This window comes from Haliaeetus leucocephalus, unplaced genomic scaffold (assembly GCF_000737465.1).
Source record: "Haliaeetus leucocephalus isolate CR32 unplaced genomic scaffold, Haliaeetus_leucocephalus-4.0 Scaffold722, whole genome shotgun sequence".
Lineage (NCBI taxonomy): Eukaryota > Metazoa > Chordata > Aves > Accipitriformes > Accipitridae > Haliaeetus > Haliaeetus leucocephalus.
Window position 1 is genome coordinate 5811872 of NW_010973158.1, and position 23230 is coordinate 5835101.

General features: G+C 39.7%; 2 protein-coding genes across 2 annotated transcripts in view; one reads left to right on the forward strand and one right to left on the reverse strand.

Moving 5' to 3' along the window:
- PPAP2A (phosphatidic acid phosphatase type 2A) overlaps positions 1 to 22848 on the forward strand; it is a 60260-nt gene extending 37412 nt beyond the window's left edge. Inside the window, exons 6-8 of the mRNA XM_010580594.1 lie at positions 7207 to 7264; positions 19943 to 20119; positions 22395 to 22848. Coding sequence (XP_010578896.1) covers positions 7207 to 7264; positions 19943 to 20119; positions 22395 to 22520 — 361 coding nt within the window. The 3' untranslated portion in view covers positions 22521 to 22848. The remainder of the gene's footprint in view (positions 1 to 7206; positions 7265 to 19942; positions 20120 to 22394) is intronic.
- The window catches only part of SKIV2L2 (superkiller viralicidic activity 2-like 2 (S. cerevisiae)), a 51418-nt gene continuing 50926 nt past the window's right edge, over positions 22739 to 23230 (reverse strand). Inside the window, exon 27 of the mRNA XM_010580574.1 lies at positions 22739 to 22977. Coding sequence (XP_010578876.1) covers positions 22925 to 22977 — 53 coding nt within the window. The 3' untranslated portion in view covers positions 22739 to 22924. The remainder of the gene's footprint in view (positions 22978 to 23230) is intronic.

Consider the following 23230-nt stretch of genomic DNA (forward strand, 5'->3'; position numbering starts at 1 on the left):
CCCCCCCCCAGTATTGGGAGTATTTCTATGATGAAGCATTATTTTGCATTAAAATAACCTGCCTTGTATGAAATGTTCCAATATTTTGTTTTGAAACTACTTAAAGCTTTGTCAAAAGTCAAACCACTTAATCATTCGAGCATAACTAAATGGATTACTTATCTAATCTGACAGTTTCTAACAGCATCATGAATTAGAAATTTCTCTAAAGCTGCTACAGACTTATTAACTAGGTGTTTGCTAGGTGCATACTGGTATGTTGTGTATAGCAGTCTGACGGAGCTTTTAACCTGTGAAGTGCTCTACAGTACTGAACTATGTTGAGGAGCTCTTGCCAGAGACTAATTTAGTAGTTTCCACTTCTGAAAAGATATATGCAAAAAAAAAAAAAAAAAATTCAGGCAGCTTGGATACCAAAGCAGTTGAAAGGGATGAATGGAAGGAAGGAAAGAAATGTGCATTATTATCCAGGTGGTGCAACTTTTTTCTTAAATGCTGCTTCTCACCTGTCTGTTATTACTGTTATTCAAGATGTAACATGGCTGATTTGGGAACACTTCCAGTCCTAGTGAAATTATTCACCACTTCTGAGAATTGAAGTTTAGTCAGGGCACCTACACTTAATTTTACATGGAAGGAAAAAGCTGAAATATGGTAGTAAGTAAGAGTCTTTAAATATTTAAAACTTCAGAAGCTTCTGGGCTACAGTGGATGATAAAACGAGGCTGTACTTGATCTAGAAGCAAAAAGAGCTGCCTTTGGAATACAAACTAACTGGCAGTAGGGAGAATCGAATCTGAAAGGTGAACATGCTGTAACCAGTTGAGATGCAGTTCTGCAGTCTGGATCATGTTTTTTATCTTACACCTCCTTTGCCCTAATGTGAATTGGCCCTTCTCAGTGGTGATGGATAGCATTCGTTTTCATAACTGAAAACAAAACTCATCACCCTTTAACGGTTTGCAGAAAAACGTGTGCTTGCAGTCTGTCATTTTAGTAGTTTATCATGCTTAAACTCATTGGAAATCAAAGTTTGTAACTTGTGTTCAGCACATCCTGAAAATTATTTGGAAGCTGGCTATGGCTAATCAAGCAGGTAGATGCATCTTCTCACTCTTGGCAGAATTTCACTGCTTTCCAAAGCTTATGTCCAAGTTAACAGAAGGGAAAAGTCTCTTAAGATAAAACTTTGGACATGTGTATAACTGTATTGCTCCGACAGTACCGTAGGGACTGAAATCTCCTTAACGCTGATGGTTCTCCTGCTGCCTCCCTTTCCTTTTCCTCTTCAAAGATTACAAAAATGTGTTGGGGGAAGGGTTCTGCACGCTTGCCAAGAGCTTCATGCCCAAAGTGGTTTCTTAAAGAGAATCAAATCCCTGATTTAACAGGGATTATTTTTTTGTTCTCATTCCCTTTGTGTAAAAATGATAATAATACTCCTGTGAGTCAGAACAGTATTATGTGGATAACTTGTGCAGACATGGTTAATGGAACAGAAGCCTGTAATCTGATGCATGTGAGAGCAAAATATTAGTTTTTAGGAATGTTGGTTTGAGTCCTCCTTGCTGCTATTTTCACTTTTACTCTTTCCTGAGAGGAGATTATTAGGAAAGAGAAGTAAACAAAGTCCAGATTTTTTTTTTTCTGTTGGAGGAGGCTAACTAGAAATGTTGTAGAAAGTTAAACTTTCCTTTTGTTTTTTTGAGTTAAATTGAGTGACAAAGTCAAAACTGACATAAGAGAACTTGCTTTTGGTTTTGCAGTGTGTGTGTGGAATGCCATTGCAGCATGCCAGTTGGTTGGACTTTGTAGTATCAGGAGCTCAGAACATACATGATTGTGGTACGAATGCCAGGACTTGGTAACTTCTTGCTCCCTAGTTGAAATTTTGGAATATTTGGAAGTTCAAGGTGCAGGTTGACTGCTGATCATTTGAAAAGTAAAAAAATAGTAGGAGGATGGGATTTTTCCTTACTGGTTATATTACAGTGAAGAGTATTCCTCTAGTAGTTGCTGGTACAAACCGCTGCTGACAGTTGCAGAATAGCTAGCTAACTAGTTATTGCCCAATTAGATTGTTCCATCAGTTGTAATACTTTGGTTTAAATAAATAAAATTTACATGATATGTGCATACTTGGGATGTATTGTGAGCTATTTGTTCAATTCCCAGAGAGAAGTCAAAAACCAACCAAAAACCCAACAAGTTATGCTAGCAGAAGTTTTTAACAAACTTCAAAATGTGATCAATCTAGCAGTGAAGACAAGCCTTGTAGTACTCGTAACTGAGTAAAACCACTTCATGTTGATCCTGAGCTTTGGGAGAGGTTACTTTATACATAACCCTTGATTCTTGCAGTGTCTGCAGGGCTTGTTTCAAAAGGGCAGTGGTGGGGAAGGTGGTTAGAAATTAGAAGACGACTGCCTATTTCTTCCTAAAACCTGCTAGATCTGTTTTATGTCAGTAGGATAAGCAGGGAACTTTCATTTGTGTACGATAAGCATAAAGTAAGATAGCCTTTAAAAGGAAAAATGTGTAACTGCACAAAAATGGGCATAGTCCCATGTGTATTAAGTGTCAGCATTGGCAAAGTTTTCTCACTATCTGCCACTACTTAAAGTGGAGCTGAGTGGATCTACTCCTCACTCCAAATATGATTAGGGAATTGTAAAAGACACTTACTATTAGTGAGTCTCATGTTGAAACACCTCTGTCAGTAAAATTGTCCAGATGAGGATTACTGAATTGGAAGGACTGGCAGCTTTTTCCTTTCTGTCAGTGTAAGGCTTTGTACTTAAGCGTGGGTTTAACTACTGGCAGAGAAGGAAGAAAGTGGAGAAATTGGGAATATTGTCTTTTCAAAATCGGTTTCGGAGTAGTTGCTGATACTGTTAAACAGGTTAACCACTTGTGCATTTGCTTAAACATTTTTTTGCAGTAATCACAGAAGTGCTTGATTTCAGAGTCCTCAAACCTTTCAATCCCCACTGATCTTGAAAGTTGTACTTGTGCAAGTTTAGCATATGAGAAAAGAGTGGGTGCTGTAAAAATGCATGAATGCAGAGAAAATTGACTTCAGAGAATATGGTGCTTCAGCTTAAGTGTAGGACTAGCAATTTATTAAACCACGTCCTCATGGCTCTGAAATTCTAGGAATATTTCCCTGACAAGTGTGTGGAGCTCTCTGGCTTACTCAACACTGACGTGCTGAGCTGCAGCTCTGGCACTTACTCCCCTCCGGCTCAATGGAACGGGTAACATGAATGTCAGGCGAAGCTTTGAGTCAGACTTGGAGAATCCAGAGAACCTGAGGATAGAAAGGACTTGCTGGCTAATCCAGTGTGTGGTTTTATTTGCTTTGATTTGGGAGTGTGCATAATGTTTTGCTGGGCCTCCTGTTTTTCTCTTAAGGGATCATTCCATATTCAGTAGTTGTATTGGGAAGGTTGCCTTGTCATTCAGCCTCTGCCAGGTTTATTGTGGCACTGCAAGATATGCTTTCTTCTGGTTTATCCCTTTTTACTATCATTTCTAATGCTTTAATTTCTCACCATTTAATGCTCGGCTGTGCCATATATATTCAGCTGTTTCCTAGTCTTGTGCTCCACTAAGGCTATTCATTTCCCTGTCAGACTGCTGCACTTTGCTTAAATGTTTCTGCACATTCAGGTGTCCTTACAAAGACGTTGTATGGAGACAACACATCAAGCTTGTTCACTGAGCTCCAGTGTTCAGTAATTCACTTATCAAATAATACACTTTACAAAATACTGCCAAGCAGAACTTATTACTTAAAACATACTTTTTCTTCCAAGTGACAGTGTGAGACAAATGATCCTTTTATTTGCTGTAAGTTATGTTCTGTTTTTCTACTAATTGAAGGAATGGTACCTTCTGTCAGGCAGGCTCTGCTCTGTCGGCTATGTTGCCTTTGTGCATGGAAAAAAATAGAACAGAATGAAATGGTTGTCAGTGTCAAGTCCTGCAAGGTAATGTGTCTTAGACATGCTTATCTGGGATTAGAAATCCTGGTTTAAAAGTACTGAGTGGTTCAGTTCAATTATTTCTTGTAGGAGTTGTTTGTACTTTGATTATTTTCCCAGGTACTCTTTAAAAATCCAGACTTACGATAAGAAACTGTAGTGATTAATCGTAGTCAGTCTTACGGCAACCTGTTAAAGTATAGCATCTTTACTTTTGTCTTTATCGTAAAGCATGTGAAATTTCTGGCAAAACTGTTTTAAGAAAGCTAAACAGCCCTTGAATTAACCTTGTTTTAAGACCTTTTTGAGATGTCTACCTGTACTGTATACATTGGAAAGTGAGAGTATACTTTAGACCTCAACTGAGACCTGAAACTGGTTTTGTGTTACTACTTAAGGCATTCTTCTCACTTGGTAATAATGCCCAAGTGGAAATAATTAAACCTTATGCTTTTTCCTGTTAAAATGAAGCCTTGTTCCTCACATCACAAGTGATCCGTGAGGTACGTATTGATGGAGTAAAAAGTATGGATCTCTGCAAAGCTGTTCTTTCGATGTCAGACTCTGCCATTCTGGAAAGAATCAAAACAAGACTTTGGACTTACCAACTCTATTTCATGACACTGCAGTTTCACTGGATACCATTCTAATATTAATTTGAAAAAGATGTCCTGAAATCTGATGTGCAAATTCCTACTGGGATAATTTAGCCTTTCCTTCATTAGCAAAAGGTAGGGGTTTTGAGAGTTGTCTGTACCGTTTCATTTATAAATGTATTTTCTTCTAATACTTCTGCATTCTTGGGACTAGTAAATAAATACCAGTTCATTTTTTAATTAAAAATGTATTTATTTTTGAAATGCTGGCTCATGGCAAGCCAGCACTTGCAGTATGATCACAAAGAAGCCTGGGCTGTTTGGCTAGTTTGATAGACAGGATGTTCTCCTGGCTTTGGGAAGATGTTGTTTGCGTGCTTAGAAATCGTTGGGAAACGTTTCCATTGTCAAGATTAGTGTTTGAAAGGGTTTTAAGAATTTTTTTTTAAATATGTCTGTTTTTTTAAGGAATTCTAGAGACGCAGTATTGCCAAAGAAATGTCACTGGGATTGCACAATGTACAAGTTGGATCAATACATTGTCCCAGTTGTATTTCTGGCAATACTTCATGTGCTAGCACAACATTTTCAATCTTGTACAGCATACTTATCTTTGCCTGATGAGAATGCATTCAAATTTTGTAACCTTCAGCTTGGAACAAGGGAGTCCTAACGTTACATTGGGCTAATACATTCCTAAAACCAAGAATGCCAGTAGTCAACAACATCTTTAAAATGGTATAGGAATTCCAAAATAAACTTAGAGAATTATATTTATTCCTTCTGTCACTTACTAGCCTTCTGAATTCCTTCAGTTGGCAATAGGTTGCTATCAGGAATTGTGGGAAACGTCATCTTATGGACAACAGGAATAACCTCAAATTCAGTGGATAAAATATTGGCACAGGAGCCAGGAATTCTTTATTCTGTATCTTCTGTTCTGTAGAACAGCATGCTTTGCTTTCGTGGCTCAGATGATGTGTTTGTCTGAAAGACGGAGCTCTTCAAAATGCTTATTATATTGGCTTTCATAGTAGACTCTTGCCCTGAGATTTTAACTGGTGAAGAGTTAAAGAGTGCTAAAGTGGAGAAGGGATGTCTAGCTAAAATCTAATCTTAATGTTTTTTTGAATTTTAAACATCCGAAGAGAACACATTCTCAGTTACAGTTTTTGTATTTAAGAACCGAATTGAAAAATATCTGTTGGGTATGTACTGAGGAAACTCTTGTGGGTTTTTTTCTGACATCTGATGCAGTTTTGTAATGTTATACATGCAAATTAATGCAGGAAGTTAGCAGTTTCACTTGTGCACAAGATTGTTTTATTGCCTTCTTTGTGGTATCTGAGTAGTGAATGTTTAACCTAATTATCTTACTGCACATCAGAGCTGCCTGTGTTACTCTTGGCCCAAGGAGTAGGAATGTTTCTCTTGACCAGAAATTTCCCTGGCCTCAGGCTCTCTGCTGGGCTGAGGCACCAGAAGAGGGACCTGCTGGATATGGTGGAGGGCAGTCTGGAGAGCTATGAAACTTTTTATTAAGTTGGTCTTGTTTGTGTGTGCTGAACCCTTAAGCAAGGAGTGCTGTGTTATGTAGCTAAATTACACAGAAGCCTGGCTGAGACCTGACTGATAGCCTGCGAAGCAGCACCATTACAAGGCTCTGCGCATAAAATAGAAGAAATAGTTCAAGTACCGTTTCTTTCACCTCTCAGCTTAAAACTGAATTGGAAATGTCTTTCCATTTTGCCCCCTCCTCTTGACGAAGAGGCGGGTGGGATTTGTTTTACAGCTGTGATACTCCGCTCCTCGCAGAAATGACCTGTGCAGGGGGGAGGACCTTGCCGAAGGAACTCTGCGCTGTCAGCATCAACTGTTGAGTCCCTTCAGTCTGGACCTGCTACAAGCCTTTACGAGTTGAAGGCAATGTTGACACTCTTTAAATGAGATAGCCAAGTATGAAGCTATTTCTACAAGTATTAGATGAGGCGTCACCTTTTGCAGTTGGCTGGTTAATGAACTGCCTTTCATGGCTTTCCCCGTACCCTTCAATGATAGGTGATTGTATGAATAGGTACATTTAACAAAGGTATACATATGTATACATGGTATAAACATCTAGATACAGGTTGTTAACTACTACCTCTTGATTGTGACCAAATGCAAATAACTGGTTTGGGGTGATTAATGCGTCATTTGTTCTTACACACATGGTGTGATTATCAGATAAGTAATTTTTAATGTTGGTAATATTTACAGTATTCTGGTATTTATTAAGAAGATAAAACAAATATACTTTGTTTTGAAGGATACTTGATTTCTAGCTTTAAGGATGTGTTCACTTGCTGTTCAGACTTCAGTCAAAGGGCTGGTAGTTACAACCTGACGTGGAGATCAACTTAATGCTGGAATAGGATAGCTGCGAGTAGTGAAGTTTGTGCTGTCTGTCAGAAAGCTGTTGTTGGACATGCGTGATGGCTGTTGTGGCTAGATAGCCTCCTTGAAGAAAAAAACATGGAGATGTTTGCATTTAACCAGTTCACTTGTGTAAGACAATCAAGTATCATTGTAGACTGAGTGTTGCAAAAGAAAAGTAATGAGATGTTTGTTCTCTTCTTTTCCAGACTATCATTTTACTCTGGCCATTCTTCGTTCTCCATGTACTGCATGCTCTTCCTAGCAGTAAGTATGCTCTTTCCATCTAAATGGCAACAAAAAGCCTGTTAGTTACCTAGTCCAGAAATTGAAATGTTTACGTGGCTGCTTTGGGCAAGGGACATTGATTGTGTAGGTGCTTTTTTGAGATAACTGAAGATTTCTCAGTAGGAGTTGTAAGTGAATGCCGCTGATACTGGGGCAAGAAGTAGAATTATGTTCAATATGGCTAAAAATACTACATATGGTAGTTGGCTTGTGTGTCTTTTCTAAAATGAACCTGGCAATAAGTGGGTTTGGAAAACATGCTGCTACTTAAATTTAATTATATTGAAAGCAATATAAAATATATAATAAGGTATGTCTGACTTAATGAAACATGCAAAGCGTATTTAAAAATGAGAAAACCTAAACCCTGATCAAAAGTGGGTGGGCCCATAAGCACAAAACAGCAAATTAACTTGAATTTTTAAATTCCTTTTAATTTTATCCTATCTTTTAGGGGCAGGGAGGCAGAGCGAGGAAAGGAAGGGGACAGATCTGTCTGTGGAAGCAAATACTAATGATAAGATCAATTACTAATGCTTCAATTGGAGCCTAAAGCATTTCAGTTCAAATTGTTCTAAGTCAGCTAGGGCAAATTATCTTCACTCCTAGGATAAGCATTGTAACACTGAAAGATTGATTTGGTTGTTCTTCCCCTGGTAATTTGTAACACAGAAGGTATTAAACAACTTTCTGCAATTTTGTTGTTAATGTAGTTGTAAAATTAAGCTCTAGTCCTGGATATAAATTGCTAACATAATACATCCATGCCAGGATCTTCACAGAGCTCAGATTCAATTTGACTTCTCATCCTGATTGCATTCTTAACTTTTTCGCTGTCTCTTGGGAATAGTATAACATCTACAGTGAGTGGACAAGATTATTCAGACTAAACTAAAAACCCTACAACCACATACAGAAAGGAGTGGCTCTTCAGTATGACATAGGACTTTTTAAGCTTTATGTTAAAAAAAGCTTTTTCAGAAGCTCAGTGTTTGGTTTGGATCTAACATTGCAGTTTGTTTATGGCTAAACTGGTTTAGTTCCTTTCCCCTCTCTTACCTGTTTTTATCTAATACAAAGAATTCATAAAAATATTATGTCCTGGGTTTGACTGGAACATAGTGCAACTTCCTGTCAGCTGTTTAAAAAAAAAAAAAAGTGCCGTCACTTGCTCATTGTGACTGGCAGTCTCCAAAATTATATAGGTCCACTTGTGATATGATTCCAAAGCCAAAACCACTATTTCCATAATACAGTGGAGCACATACTGCTATACAGCAACCTAAGACTGATTTGCTCCATTGGGTTCAGCCATACCCTTCTGATCCAACTTCTCTGTGCATGGTTTTGTTGAGCACCATGAGAGGGTGATACTGCCACCTCTCAGCAGCGCAAACTTAGTGACAAGAAAAAACTTGCTAGGTGTTTGGCAATGTGTATAGTTCCTAACTTTTGCTGACTGGATTACAGTCATTTGACAGGGATGTGAATCTGTCAGAACTTTTACCTCTGTCACATGTTATGTGTAAGGAGAGTCCTGCTTGCCGCAGCCTGAGGAAATGGTGGTGGTCAGGAGGACTTGTCAGCTGGTACAAACTGAGAAAAAGGAGTTGTTATTTTCAAACCTTGCATCTGTTAATTAAAACCTGTGTATGCCTCTGCTGCCTGCTTCCCTCCCCCGCCCCCCCAAATACAGCTTGGACTCCAGACCTTGTTTGTTTAAAAAAATGCAACCTTTGGCAAGAAAGTCAGGAGTTCTTTATTTTGAAGATACTAACTTCATGTGGGTTGAATAATGCTTTCTGTAGTTGCCTGTGGCGTGGGTTTTTGAATCCATGCAAAGGAGCTTGTGTGGAGAGTTCCTGAACAGGCAGCGATGAACTTTACCTGTCTTGGGGCTTTGTGTATGTGAGCTTCACACTCGGCAGACTTCTGCGTGGGGGAGAGGTGGGACAGTAGAAGTCAAATCCATCCTCTGTATGCCCCTTTGAAATGCTGTAAACCCAGAGCTTGTGTCAGTCCTGGTTCAGCAATGAAATAAAACTTGCTGTGGCTCAGCAAGCTGCTACAGAAACTGTCCTTGTGCTCATTCAGTTCTGTAGTAACTGCAAGACAACATCGCTTTACCTAGCTCCCTTAAACTAGAAGGGTATGAATGTCCTTAACAAATGTCATGTTAAGAGTTAAACAGTAAGTGTTTTGTTGGAGATCAGTTTGTTATTCAGTAAACTTGTCAATGAATAGCCAGAACCCTGGCTGGAGGAGAAGGCATTCTTTAATCTATTCCTGCACCCCAGTTTCTTGTCTGTGGCTGAGCTATTGCCCAGTACAAGTAAGAGGCTTTGTGGTGATCATACTTATACTTTCTTCTGTCCTGTAATAAGATTGTTCATTCAGAAACTGTTGGGAGGCCTTGACAGGGACATCTGAAGAAGGTTAATGATTCCTGTGCAGGATATTTTTACCTTGCTGATTAACACAGCATTACTGCATACCAACCTTTGCATTCAAAGTGGTCTTTTTATTTAAAAAAAAAAAAAGGTAAAAAAAGAGAAAGTACATATATCTTCAAGCAAACAGCTACTGCAGGAAGGTGAGGAAAACTGCTTTCTAACCCTCCCCCTTGACCATGTGGCAAGGCAGAGTGCCGCCACTGGCTCAAAACCAAACCTGCGGCACTTGATAACCTGTTTGTTAACTGAACTCTGATGCTGGCTTCATCTGCTCTTTGCACACTTGCTCCAGCCACGGACTGAGTCATGAGCAGGACAGAATTGTTAACATGTGGCATTACTCATAGGCAGTATTAATCATAACCAGACACTAGCATGCTGGTTTCTGGAGAGACTGGAAGAGTCTGCCATGTGTGCATACTGCAGATAGCATACTCTTAAAATGTTACTTGCAGAACACGTGTGCTCTGTCAGGTTATGCATTTCAAAAATGAGGGAACATTTTGGGGGAACCAAAGGGGAAATGATCTCTGCCACAGACAGCAGGAACACTGCAACCGTGAAATGAGAGATGCTTGAAGTATGTGGCTTAAAGCCACCTTGCAAAATACTAGGCAAAGTAGTGAAATACTTCTGCAGCTTCAGTTACTTAAAGCAGAACTGCTGAAGTACAAACAGGTTAAATTGTGGCTTTTTTCTTTTCTGTGCACTTGCACATGATGGATTAAAAACAAATGTGAGGTGGTTCATCAGCATTTTCAAATGCTTCAGATGCTTTAAACCTTTGGTGACATGAGAAATTCCACAAGTCTCAGTGGGAACTGTGGTATCTGAGTTCTGACTGCATGGCTTTGCTGGAATTGGGAGAAAAAACTGCTATTTTGAACATAATCCTGTGCTGCATGTCCCACCTCATAGTGAGGGCAGTACATGGAAACACCTGACAGCTCAGCCTTTATATTTAATGTGAAGGAAGTTGTTGACAAAAACTGTAACCTGTAGGTGCTGCTGAGTAGGTGTTTTTTTAAAAGTTCATCTCTTAGGGATGTTGTGACTTTAATGTCTTTATATTCTGGGGGCTTCATTACCCTGGAAGCAGGGATTTTATCTAGATGGTCTCTCATTTTCTTCATTCAAGGAGCATATAGAAGAAAATGTGTGGTTTAGTTAAGAATGAAGGAAAGAAGCTGAAAAGCTTAAAATTCTAAGCTGAAAATACACAACTTGAATTTAAAAAGAGCTAAAGAACTATGAAAGAATATCATGCCACATGAACTGTTCAAAATGAATAGTCTAATCAAACACATATCTGGGAATTTGAAGCATTTCTCCTTAATTTTTCTTTTGATTTATGGGACAGCATTGGAGAGCAGAAGTTTACTTCTGACTTCAGGAATGGAAATACTTGGGCTCATGTATTTCTGGGAGGACACAAATAACCTTTGTTCCCCAGCATTTACAGTTACTTAATACTCTCTTAGGTTCCTTGCAGGACCAGCATTCACCTTCCATGCATGGGTAGTCAAGCCTTTAAAGGTTATCTAAATAGAAGGAATGAGTCAGTGATACCATATCGACTTACATATTTCCATAGTTGATAGCAGCTTCATTAAGCTGGTCCCTGCTTAAAGCCTTTTACGGCAAACTGTAATGAATCTACATTTTGTTACCATGTTTGAATTGTCAGTGTCCTGATGTGCAAAACCTCTACTTGAACTGGTCTCATGTAGCTTGCTGTATGTGACTATCTGGCATTAAAATGGAAGGAAGGGAAGCACCTACTGCAAATCAGTGTGGCCCCTGCCATTCAGAAAGGAGGTTTGCTCATCTGCAGAGTAAAGAGAAGAATGCATTAATTCTGTTTCATAAAGCACTTTAACAAGTTATAGAAGAATGATAATACAATAGAAATGTGTGGGCTTTGAATAACTTTAGGGAACATTAAATAGTTTGTATACAATCTACCTATTTAAATAAGCAGTAGTGTATATCACTTACCATTCTTACAGCATAGAGGTCACTGCTGCATTTTTAACTGGATGTTATGTTGCTATGTGGCTGTACAAAAGCCATTTGGTCTAGCTGGACCAGTTTAAGGCCTGGGTTTTCAACCTACTTCCAGGTTAGGCTTATGGCTTCTTCTGGTTTCTAACTCACTGGTATATGGAATGAGTGAAACCACAGAAAAAATCTGCTTGCAGACTGTCAGGCCAGGAAGCTGTGGTGGAGAATGTATTCTGAGGTTCATTTGGCAGGCCTAGGTGAGTCAACTTGGGTCCAGACAGAGCCTTTATCTCTGGGACGCTTTTTGCCAACAGCTTCATGTGGAAACTAGAGGGAGTTTGACTGCAACAATGTGTGGGAACCCAGTGACCTGATAACAGATGCTGGAGCGAGCCCAAATTGTCTCTGTCATTCCCTCCCCCTGCTGCTCCTTTCCTTTCATGGATAAACAGCTGGCATGATCTCTCCTGTATCAACAAAACCATTTTGTCTTAGCTGAGAGAACGGGAGGGTGAGTGTGGTTGAACACCTCTTCTAGCAATGTACCAGTGACCAAACTAGCACCCCTCCCCTAGAGCGGGAGATGCTGCAGTCAATTGTAAGTTTTTGCTTCAACTTTTTTTTTTTTTTTTAAAATATGTTTGAAAGCTATTGTAAATTAAAATGCTACATGCATGCTGTCTTCAGTAGCGAGGATGACCCCACGGCAACTGTTGCTGTTGGCAGAAGTGAGCGCAGCCCTGAGGATCAGGTTGCTGTAATGGAGTCGCTCTTGGCTGTAGCTGGCGTGGGCACTTCCCTGCCTGCACCTAATCTGGAATGAAGAACAGCACTGCAGAAAACCAGCCAAACTCCCTGCTATTCTGGGGACAGCAATGTGTTTGTGTTGCTTAGACTTGGAACAAAAGGGGTTACCGTGGATCTTTGCCCAATGTAACTTGAGTGGCTCTCAAGCTCTCCCATAGTTCATTGGGGAAGAACATCTTGTGTGTCCAAGGTCACAGGGAATTAGACCAGAACGGGAGGGTGACTGGTATTTCAGTGACCTGGGCTGACAGCCTTCTTTTGCAGAGAGATCATAGGCTAAATAAACACAAGTGAAAGCAGGGTTTAGCCTGCTTTTGGTACTCGTGCTCCTAAGTATGCCAATTGAGCTTTGCTCTTGAAATCTTTTACTTTAATTGTTTATGTTGGGATTGGCGGTTGAGTGAAACAGTACCCAAGTAAGAACCTGGGAGCCTTTAACACAGTATTGTAGGTATGTCTGTTTGCATGACAGTGTTTCTTGACCTTCCCAAGTGCTACTGCCTAGAGCTACAGAACAGTCCTTAATGTATTCCCGTCCACTTGAAAGTTCAGGACTACCCAGTCTTCAAAAACGAATGAAAAGACATTTGTTACTGAAAATGTTTTGTTTGGCTGTAGCTGTGGTTAGTACCGAGCATCTTACTTGAAGCAGAGGTGAAAAAATAATGGGTCATGCTGTGAGGCTCAAGTATGGAGATGCTTGTTCTTCTACTTGTATGCACTCCTAGTATTCTTCTAATGTTGGTATTTAGATTTTTTAATAGTAAGTAAACAAAGCAAAACCACTTCTCCATAGTTTGCTTGGGAGTTACGGCTGTCAGTAGTGATGAGATTATTGTGAATTGGCTCCTGTAGGACTGTGAGGTGAAAGCAATACCTTGCAGTGCTTATGTTCTTAGTGAAGGTTTCTATAACTTGGTAGACACAACAGAAAAATAGTTACTCCAAGTAGAAGGAACACATTTAGTTTTTTTTCTCATCAGCAAAGAGCGAAGTGTTAGCATTTGCAATGGAATAAAATGTTATTGTTTATCCGGCTTTATGGTAAAATGATGTCAATAAACAATTATTTCTGCAATGTACAGCCAAGTTGAGGCTCAGGATTAAATATCCAAAAAACATTACTTGTCCAGTGGGAAATGTCTGTACAGAATAGATTGATTGTGCTTTTGATATTGAATTGAGAGTTGGGCAATTGCTAGTAACAGACAGGATTTTTTCCCAATGTGTAGGAGGCAGCACTTGCATATCAGTTGCTTTCTGACAGCAGCATGCAGCTATCTTGAAGAGGCCAGACTAGTACATATTCTGCCTTTTCTCCCTAGTCCAGTCATTTTTTTCACTTAATTCAGCTGTCCAATGGATCAGTTCCCTGTACCAGCTTACTGTAGGGCTACTCAAACATCAGAGCTGGCACAGGGGAGTCAGCAGGAATACATGGTTAGAGTAAAAGGGATAGACCATCCCTTTGAACAGCAGCCCAGCTACACCTCCACCTTCAATTAACTGCAGACCTGTATCCTTTTCCTTTCACTGGAAAGGGAAAAATTAATTCTTTTCTTGTTTTCTGCCCAATCAAAATAAAACTAAAGAACAGATAATACTGCAGATATACCAGGGATCATAAATATGTGTTTGTTAAGAAAAGGAAATCTTATTAAAAAGTCAAACTTCGAAGTCCAAATCCTGTTTTCTTTTCTTTTCTTTTTTTTTTAAAGAACCCCAGCTCATGACTGACTCATGAATTCTGCTACATCTCTGTAGTGCTTTTATAATAGTTTTGTTTGGATATGAACCTGTTGCATTTAAAATTACATGGGATAGGCATTATCCATATTAACGTCAAGCTTCACATGAAACAAACTGCACGTTGATTTCTGGTTTGCAGGCAGTGTCAGTTGATGCCTAGAGCTCTGTTTTTATTCATAGATACAGTGCTTACAGGTATAAAACAAGGTGTTGCACTTGTATGTAATACTTGCATAAACACAAGACTGTATATGGCAGGTTATTTCAATAATAGCTTTTATACAAACTAGCTTCTATACAAAGGAGTTTCTAAAGTTTCCTGCAACATGCAGAAAGGGAAGAGCTATTTTTCAAACCTCCACAGAAGAAGTAGAAGCCTTGGAAGATCTCTGAAGCGGGCTTTTTTCCTCTCCTGTTGCCTAGTCTGAGCAGGGCAGATGTGTCTTGGTCTGTACTGCTGGATTGTTGAGCAGGACTGGAACAGGGAGATGGCAGATCATCCTTCTGTCTAAAAGTTCATTTTCTGTTGCTTTATAGCATTATATCCAGGGTGAATGCCTCAGTTCTTTCATTCTCTTGGAGGATCTTGTCTGAATAACTGCTTGTGTCAAAGATACTCTGGTGCAAACTGTCTTGTAGAAAGAAGTGTGTAGTACTGTGGTTAGGGGAGTCCCCTCTCCTCACAGAAAGGCAATGATGCTTATTTACTGATGGAGTTGGAGGGTGGATAATTACTTTGGCGCTCTGTGCATCTACTCAGCTTCCTAATGGGATGACTTCACAGTCTTAGGAGCAGGGGGGATTGTGTCCTGTAAGGATGTCCTTGGGAAATCCACAGAAATGGAATTTTCCTATCCTACAAATGTGCCTGGATTCTCAGCCTTTATTCCTAACCCCAGGTCTCCTTGAGAATTTTCCCTCGTCTTTTATCACACTAGTTACTCTGAGGCCTTTTTTTTCGGAAGACTTTCAAACGCTGGTGCCTCCTGTGCTTTCCCTTCTTCCTTCCCATCCCTGCCTCATTAACAAAACCACTAAAACACAGCACCTTCATATGCCCTCCCTCCACCCCAGAAATCCCAAAGCCAACCACATACATGTGTATACACACTTGAGGTGGCTTACGCATTACTTTTTCAGAGCTTCTTGGTTTGGGAAGAATCCTTATGGTGCATTTCCACAGCACTGATTACTGTTTGTGGCTCTTGAGACTTCTTGGGTCAGCAGACTTGCTTAAAAGTATGAGCTTTTCTAACTGTAGTCAATAATGGATCCAAATACTAATTACAGCTGCAGTAATGACAAGTGCAGGATCTTGTGCCTGTTAAGAGCAAAATAGTAATGCCATAGGGCTTTTTCTTAATCCTCAGACCGACATCCTGAAACCAAAGTTAGACGTGACTAATGGTAAATGCTAAGCTAAGTAAAGTAAACACCATTTACTTGCTCTCTCCCAAAACTTACACTGACTACTATGGTCTCTGGAAGTAGAGCTTATTTAATAAGAAAACTGACTTTCTGCACCTTTGTTTCTTCTCTGGACTTTTACTACTTGTACTCAGACAAATTGAGAAGTGTTCTCATTCCCTGTGTCACAGGGGAGTTTTCTCTCCAGGAAAACCATATTCTCTCTCTCTTTTGCTATTAAGGTCATGATGCTGTGAGTATATTAGGATTGAGAGACAAAAATAAGAGGGAAAATAGGTACATCTCCAAAGGAAGGTGTGCTTTAGGGCAGAACAGGACACCTGTAGGAAATGTGATTACTAGGGCCTTATGATATCAGGAAACATAAAATTCTGTTGAAGAAAATCCGTTTTCAAAAAGTGACAGAACAAATCAATTGGTACAAGTAAAACTTTTCCTGGGTGGGGGGAAAAACCCCCAAAACTTTCTTCCTTTTGACTTCCATTCTTGAAGAAGGACTGCAAGTGCAGGAGGATTTCCCATACCTTAATAGGCAAAACATTTTGCAGTACAAAATTTTTGTGTAATAGGATTTTGGAAAAAAGCTGAGAAAGTATTGAATGAAATGACTAAGTTTTAAGTATTGAAACTAAACATCTGAAATATGACCTCAATTAGTGGAGTGAGTAGGTTTTGGTATATTTAAAAGAATTTTGTGCCCTTCAGGTGGGTATATGAGATGTTAGCTGTTAGGAAAGTTTCTTGTGAAGCCACATAGTTACACCTCCAAAAGTCTATCTAGGAGATGAAAGTCACTGTACTTTAAAATTAGGTAGGCAGTCATGTATATGTATATTAGTACTGCTTTGGTGGAAGAGCAAATACTTGAAAGCTACGCTAGAAACCTTAAGAGTAGCAAATAATTCTCCAGTTGCGGAGAGAGACCCTTCCATTCATGTCTGTGGCTTCCTGCAAGAAGCCAGGAAGTGGCTAGGAGTTTCTCTTCATTGCTGTGTGTATTTTTAGAAATGAAGTATTAGACCGTAGATTAAGAAGAAACTTGTGTTCAGGATGTGTGTGGTAAAGAGAACATATTTTCATTATAGAGTAAGCATTAGCCAGTAGGGGGAAAAAGTTGGAGATTATTTAATCCCATTACAAGAAAGTTTCTATGAAATCTATTTGTGCACTTTAAAAAGAACGAAAAAACCAAACATGAGAAACAGCAGGATGGAGGAGTGAAGAGAAATAGATCATAGCTGAACGATACTATTGAATGATCGGACAGATGCTCAGAAACAGGATAGCAGGGGAGCTAGCGTGGTCACGTAGCTGTCACTGACAGGAACATGTTGCTACCAGAACAGCTCTGGATGCTCCTCATGAGTTCATAGACTCACCAAATGTATTTCTCAATAACAAGTGAAATGATGGTAAGAGGCATTACAATAGTATGAACCAGATGATGTTTCCTAAAGCTCCTGCTGCTTCTGTAGATTACAAGTTTTACCTGTAAAGCTTATTCGTTTCTAGGAAAGAGAGTTGGGTGGGGAGACAGGCAAGGATTTGCTTCTGTTTCCCTTCTTTAAGTCTGTGCTGTAAATGACTTCAAAGAGGAGCAAAAGAACCTGAGGCATGCTGTGCATTTTGGGAGGGGTTCTGTAAACAGTCTGAAGTCATTGCCCTCTGTTAGTCAACAGGGTCAAAATAGGAGTAAGTGTTAATGCAGCATAACAGCAGGACATCTCTATATTGTGCAAATCATGCTATATAAGGACTAATAATATATAAAGGACCCTTGGACATACTTCTGGTTATCAACCTGGGTTGATACTTACTGGAATTACAAGGGAAAAGCTCCTTCCTCTCTTTGGCTGCTTTATTTTCCTGTGTGATCCTGCTGGCCTTTTTCAGCCCAACCATGTCACCGTTGTTCAAGAGTGAGTCATGGTAGTGGGAAGAATCTTTGTGGGAGAGCATGACTGCCTGAGCCTATTAAAAGCAGTGTCAGTTTGAAGTTACCTGCTTAGAAATAACACAGAATTTGCCATTGCAGCAGCTGGTTAATAAGCAGTTATGCTCAACTGAACAAAAAAACCCCAGTTGTAACCAGAAGGATAGCTGCTACTTCTGAAACGAAATACAGCAGTGATTAGTCACACTGCCACTTATCTGTGGTATGATTTCTCACCCTTCTCACACCTAGTTTTAGAACAATATAAATCCGTCTGCTGGTAGAAGGTGCAAGAACGGCTTTGGGCAGTTCCTGTACAGCTGCTGGAGTTGGTGAAGATGCACCCAGAACTGATGAAGCCTGTAGCCAACTGCATGTGTTCTGCAGGTCATAAAGCAGCTCCAGATCTTCTTTATGACTGGAGATGACTCTTTTAGTATGGAAATTAAGTCTTCATGTAGATACTAAATCCAAGTTTCTTTTTTTGATGCTTTGTCAAGCAGAAAGAAGACCAGAATACAGGCTGTGTAAACGAGATTCAAAGACTATTTTACTGGTCATTCAGTGTCGTGGGCTGGCATCTTTCCAAGTTTGCTTTTTGCCTCATTTTCTTCCTCTGTTAAGTAAACCTGGTTTCCCACCTATCTGCAGCTGCATAACGCTTTTTCTTTCTAATGTGACTACACATCTGTGCCAACTGTCAGAAATGCTTACATGGAAAAAACTTTATTACAGCAAGGTATTTTTAGCTGCTGTAAGAAGAGTTTAGTGGGAATAGGAAGAAGAAAGAACAGCCAGTATCAAATCATCAGCCAGCTCTTTTTAGGCTACCAGCATGTGTTCCTTGGACCCACCTCTGCTCCATTTGGCACTGAGGTAGTATTCTGATCTACTGTTGGTAAATCCAGAAGCAGTATTAATATAAGACCATTAGAACACCTTTTGTTAAAAAACCTGTGTGACAGCTAATTTTTTAAGTGGCTAAACAGTATTTTCCCTAGTGGTGAAATTAAGGTCCCCAGCCAGTTCAGGCTTAGCTGTAGCTTCTTCAGAGTCCAGTGTCATCCTGACCTTGCTATTAAAGAACACTGGTTATGGATAGCGTTGATCTTTTTGATGCTCCATTTACAGTTGAAAAACTCAGCATGCCAAAACTATGATGCAAGTTACGCAGAGAAACCAACCAAACATTCCCTAAATGTTTAACTTCGGAAAGTATCACCTTTGCATCTACAGTGCATGCTCTATGGCTGTATTTACATTGTAAATATAATGCTTCTAAAAGGTAGCCATGGCTTTTGAAGTTGGCCATGGAGGGATTTAACAGAAGTTTAGTGTGCTGTCTTGGTGCTTGAAGCCTGTGTTTTAGTTAGCTTCTATGATTTCGCAAGACTGTCAATTAAGGTTTTGTACTTGACCTGAAGTTCCTAGATGGTACTGAAAAGATGTACTTGAAATGTTAAATATAACTTCCAACTGTATTGTTCTTCTCCATAAATATGGTAACTATGGTGCCTTTTTTGGGGACTGGATCAAGTTCCAGAATAAATTCAATGTTTACAGGGTGGATTTGAGAAGCTCCTCTTAAAGCTGAAATGTCTCTGTCCCAGACAGCCCAGAGAAGGAGATAAAAGCAGGGTCTTAGATTAGATGGGAAAGTAATAGAGTTAAATACTGTGAATTTGAGATAACTCATCAAAAGCATACATATACACAACATAAATAGAGCTGAGGGGAGAGAAAAAGCATGAACTGCACATACCCACTTGCTTACCAGAGTGGTAACATCGTTAACATGCAGCTAAAAAGGACTAGGAACAGCTGGAACTCAATGAAATACACCAGTGACAGCTGAGGAATGCGATCCTACATGTTATCAATCATTTATCAAGTTAGTTCTGATGCCTCATTACAGCTGGAATATTATGCCAGAAGTTGGTAAGACTAAAGGTGACTGGAATTGAGAATAAAGTTTAAAACTTGTCACTTCTATGTATAGTATATGTAAACTTTCTAAAGCTGTTTATGGTCTCCCTGCTCAGACCAAGATGGGGCTCCCTGTATTTGGAGGACTAAATCTGGATGGTTGCCAGCTATTTTTTTTGTGAAAGACTTACCTGTAGTTAATGCAGGAGTAAAATACTGGTTTGACTTCCACTGGATTCTTATCATGTCTCTGAACATGAATTTCAACTCAACTCTTTGAACAGACCCAAAACAATTTTACGTGATTACTGCTTCTGTATTTACTGCATTTTATAACAACTTTTCTTTTCCTTTTAGCTTTACCTTCAAGCCAGAATGAAAGGAGACTGGGCAAGACTTGTACGTCCTACTCTACAATTTGGTCTTATTGCTGCATCTATCTATGTGGGTCTCTCGCGTGTTTCTGATTACAAGCATCATTGGAGTGATGTTTTAACAGGACTCATTCAGGGAGCAGTGGTAGCTGTGCTCATTGTAAGTAATTCCTGAGGGGTGTGTATGTGTGTGTAAATGCTTTTTTTTTAAACAGCACCTTAGAATTGCAGGCTGTGTTCAGAGGAAAGCAGACCTGTCTTCTAATGCTTTGAAAATTGCTGGAGAGGGGATACAACTCCTTGAACTGGGTGTAGCAGTAGTACTTCGGGGATTGAGGCAGACTCTGGGCCAATGATGAGATAAGTGGCCATTTTAGCTGTTAGATGACATATGAAATTGTCCCTGCCCAACAGCTTTTCAAATAACACAAACAGTCAACTGCAAAACTGTGTGGGCCTCTCTATAACCATACCTTTTGTTGCTTCTAGCCAAATTCTAAATCTCAAGTACAATAGCAAAGGAGAACTGTGTACAAGGTAAGCAGAGAAAAAAAAAAAAGGGCCTTTAAGGATAAGGGCAACAACAGCAAAGTATTTGCCTCTTCTCTGCCAGCTTATACAGCCTGCTTTTTTCAGTCTGATGGGAAACTAAAATCCTTCACCATTTCTTGTGTGCATTTTGAATGCTAAAAGGGTGTTCACAACATCTAGCATGTGAAGCTTAGCTGTACTGATCAGGGAAAAGCTGTCCCAAGGAACAGAGAATTGGCTAAACTTGGAGCTGCAGGCCCAGTTGACTTAGCAGCAGCAGTTGTGCTGGCTGTCACCAGAGTGCCATGGTTGAGTCATCCATGGGAATGGACAGATCAGAGAGACTTCTGGTTCAGAGACATGAGCGAATTGAGGTCATACTGAAGAATTCAGTTACCAAGAACTGAGGCACACCAGGAAGAACCACCTCCAAGATAAATGTTTTCTCACTTTAAAGTTGGAAGGGTATGGTTCATTTCAAGACAAAGCTTTGTTTACTTGTTGCAGTCAATCATCAAAACAAATGCTGGAGCAGCTCTGGGAAACCCTACATACTGCATTAGCTGTTATCAGATGGCTGCATGATGACTAAAACATCATCGTACCCCTGATTTTTGTACAATCTCAGTTTCTAAGAAAAGGAATGCAGGGAATAAGAAACATCAGGGATTGAAGAGCTGAGGGGACTTTTGTTAGGAAAACAAGTTTAGTGAAGGGTGTTGCATGACTGAGAGGATATCTTAGAGATGCTTGGTAATAACAAGTAGAAGGTGGCATTACAGTGAACAGAGTTGAAAGGTGAGGAAATTATTTTTTAAAATAAAACCCCCCAAACAAAACGCTTATTTGAAAGAACTGAAGAGTTCTGAAAGCTGAGGTAAGAGCATGCTGGGGCAGCGACTGCAAATAGAGCACTAAATTGAGTTGAATGGATTCAGCATTAAGTGGAAGCTGAAACTCATCTGGTATGCTGCTGAAGCAACATGCTGGGTCATCAGACAGCCCTCAGTGTGGAAGATGGTTTGTTTCTTCCACTGCCCTAAACTGTGTTCTGCAGTTCTCACATTTGCTGTGGGAGGGGAGGAGGTGACATAGAAAGGGAAGGGATCATGAGAGAAGGCTTCTCACTTACTGCACTTCATGCAGCACTGTACCCAGCACGTCTACTAGTATGACCTGGTGAAGTGGGCAGTGAGAAGAGAGCAAGCTGCAGAACTGGATCAAGGCACCTGTCAGTAGCTGTGAAGGAAGTGAAGTCGTATGTTCAAAGGAATGCAGGAAAGGATAATGTAGGCAGAGTTGGTCTTACAGCTGCTGGAGCTGTGGGTGAGACACGTGTATGGGGGAGGGAGCTACTGTGAACCTTGCCAAGGAAAGCAATCCAAGCTTGTTTTAACCAGCTTTTAAAGAAATGCAAGTGAGCATAATACTCCAGAGAGTAATAGTTACTAACTATGGAACCCTCTTCCTCAGGTAAAGCACAAGCTCTCCTGTCCTGTTCTAAATAAAGTACAGAGTAAATTTATCCATACATGTGATGTGGGCCCTCAGCAAGCATATCTGCATATTCTGCTCCTTCATTTAGAGTTGTTTGAACTAAGGCTATTGTAATGAAGCAGTGCCTGACAAGGCACTTAGAGCAGTTAATTAGCACAGAAGCCTTGAATTTGGCTTAAACCAGCAGTGGCTATGTGGTCAATGGGAGGGGGGGGTAATAGCTGCAGAAAAAGCTATTGCAAGAACAGGTGCCAGAATTTTACGAGAGACTTCCTAGCAATTTTCTCATGTTTTAATCTATTTAAACTTACTAGTTTTGATCACAGAATTTACCTTTTGCAAAAGCATTTACCCATTGTTTCAAAGACTTAGAAGTGCAGGAGCTTAACACTGATTTGTTCACTTAGGTTGTGTATGTGTCTGACTTCTTCAAAGTGAGAGGATGTACATTTCAACCAAAAGAAGACTCCCATACAACCCTACATGAGACTCCAACAAATGGAAATCACTTTGGCAGCAATCATCAACCATGAAGAACAACCCACCTCACCTGTCTTGCTCTCTGAAAGGAAAACAATTTCACAAGTCTAACTATGTAATATAAGTAAATGCCTTTAAGGGACTGCTGCTGCTCTCAGATGCTCACTTTACCTGTATATAGTAACATCTGCCACAGTTATTGTATATCTAAAATTTAAATTTCTGTTGGTTCAAGCTCTTGCTTAAAAGAAAAAGCTATTCAAATTGTAAATTTTTATTGAAAACATGGTAACAGTTATATTACGTACACTGCTGTTTGTACATGCCTTGTTGAAACAACTGTGGTTTAAATACACACCATTAAAAGAAATAATGACTTGAGCTGGAAGTAGCATGTGAAGCTGATGAACTTGTTCCGTAATGTGAATCTAGTACTGTTTTTAGAAGATACTTTCTGTTACAGGTAAAGGCTTGCAGCAAACACAATATCTCTCTTGATTTTTGTAATCCCTGTTAAAAAGGAAAACAGTATTAATATCCAGCAGTCATAACTGACACTATCACCATTTTAAGTACAGTTACAGGCACATAATACTTTGCAGTAATAGAAGTCATTGTACATCCATTTTCACTCACTAACTGGGTTAAACTCTCCATATGCATTAAAACACTACCTGTTTAAGTCAAACTTTATAACAGAGATGTTATGTGGAAACAGAGCAATGATGCTGTTTACCATGAAGTCAATACCAGAAGCTTGTAT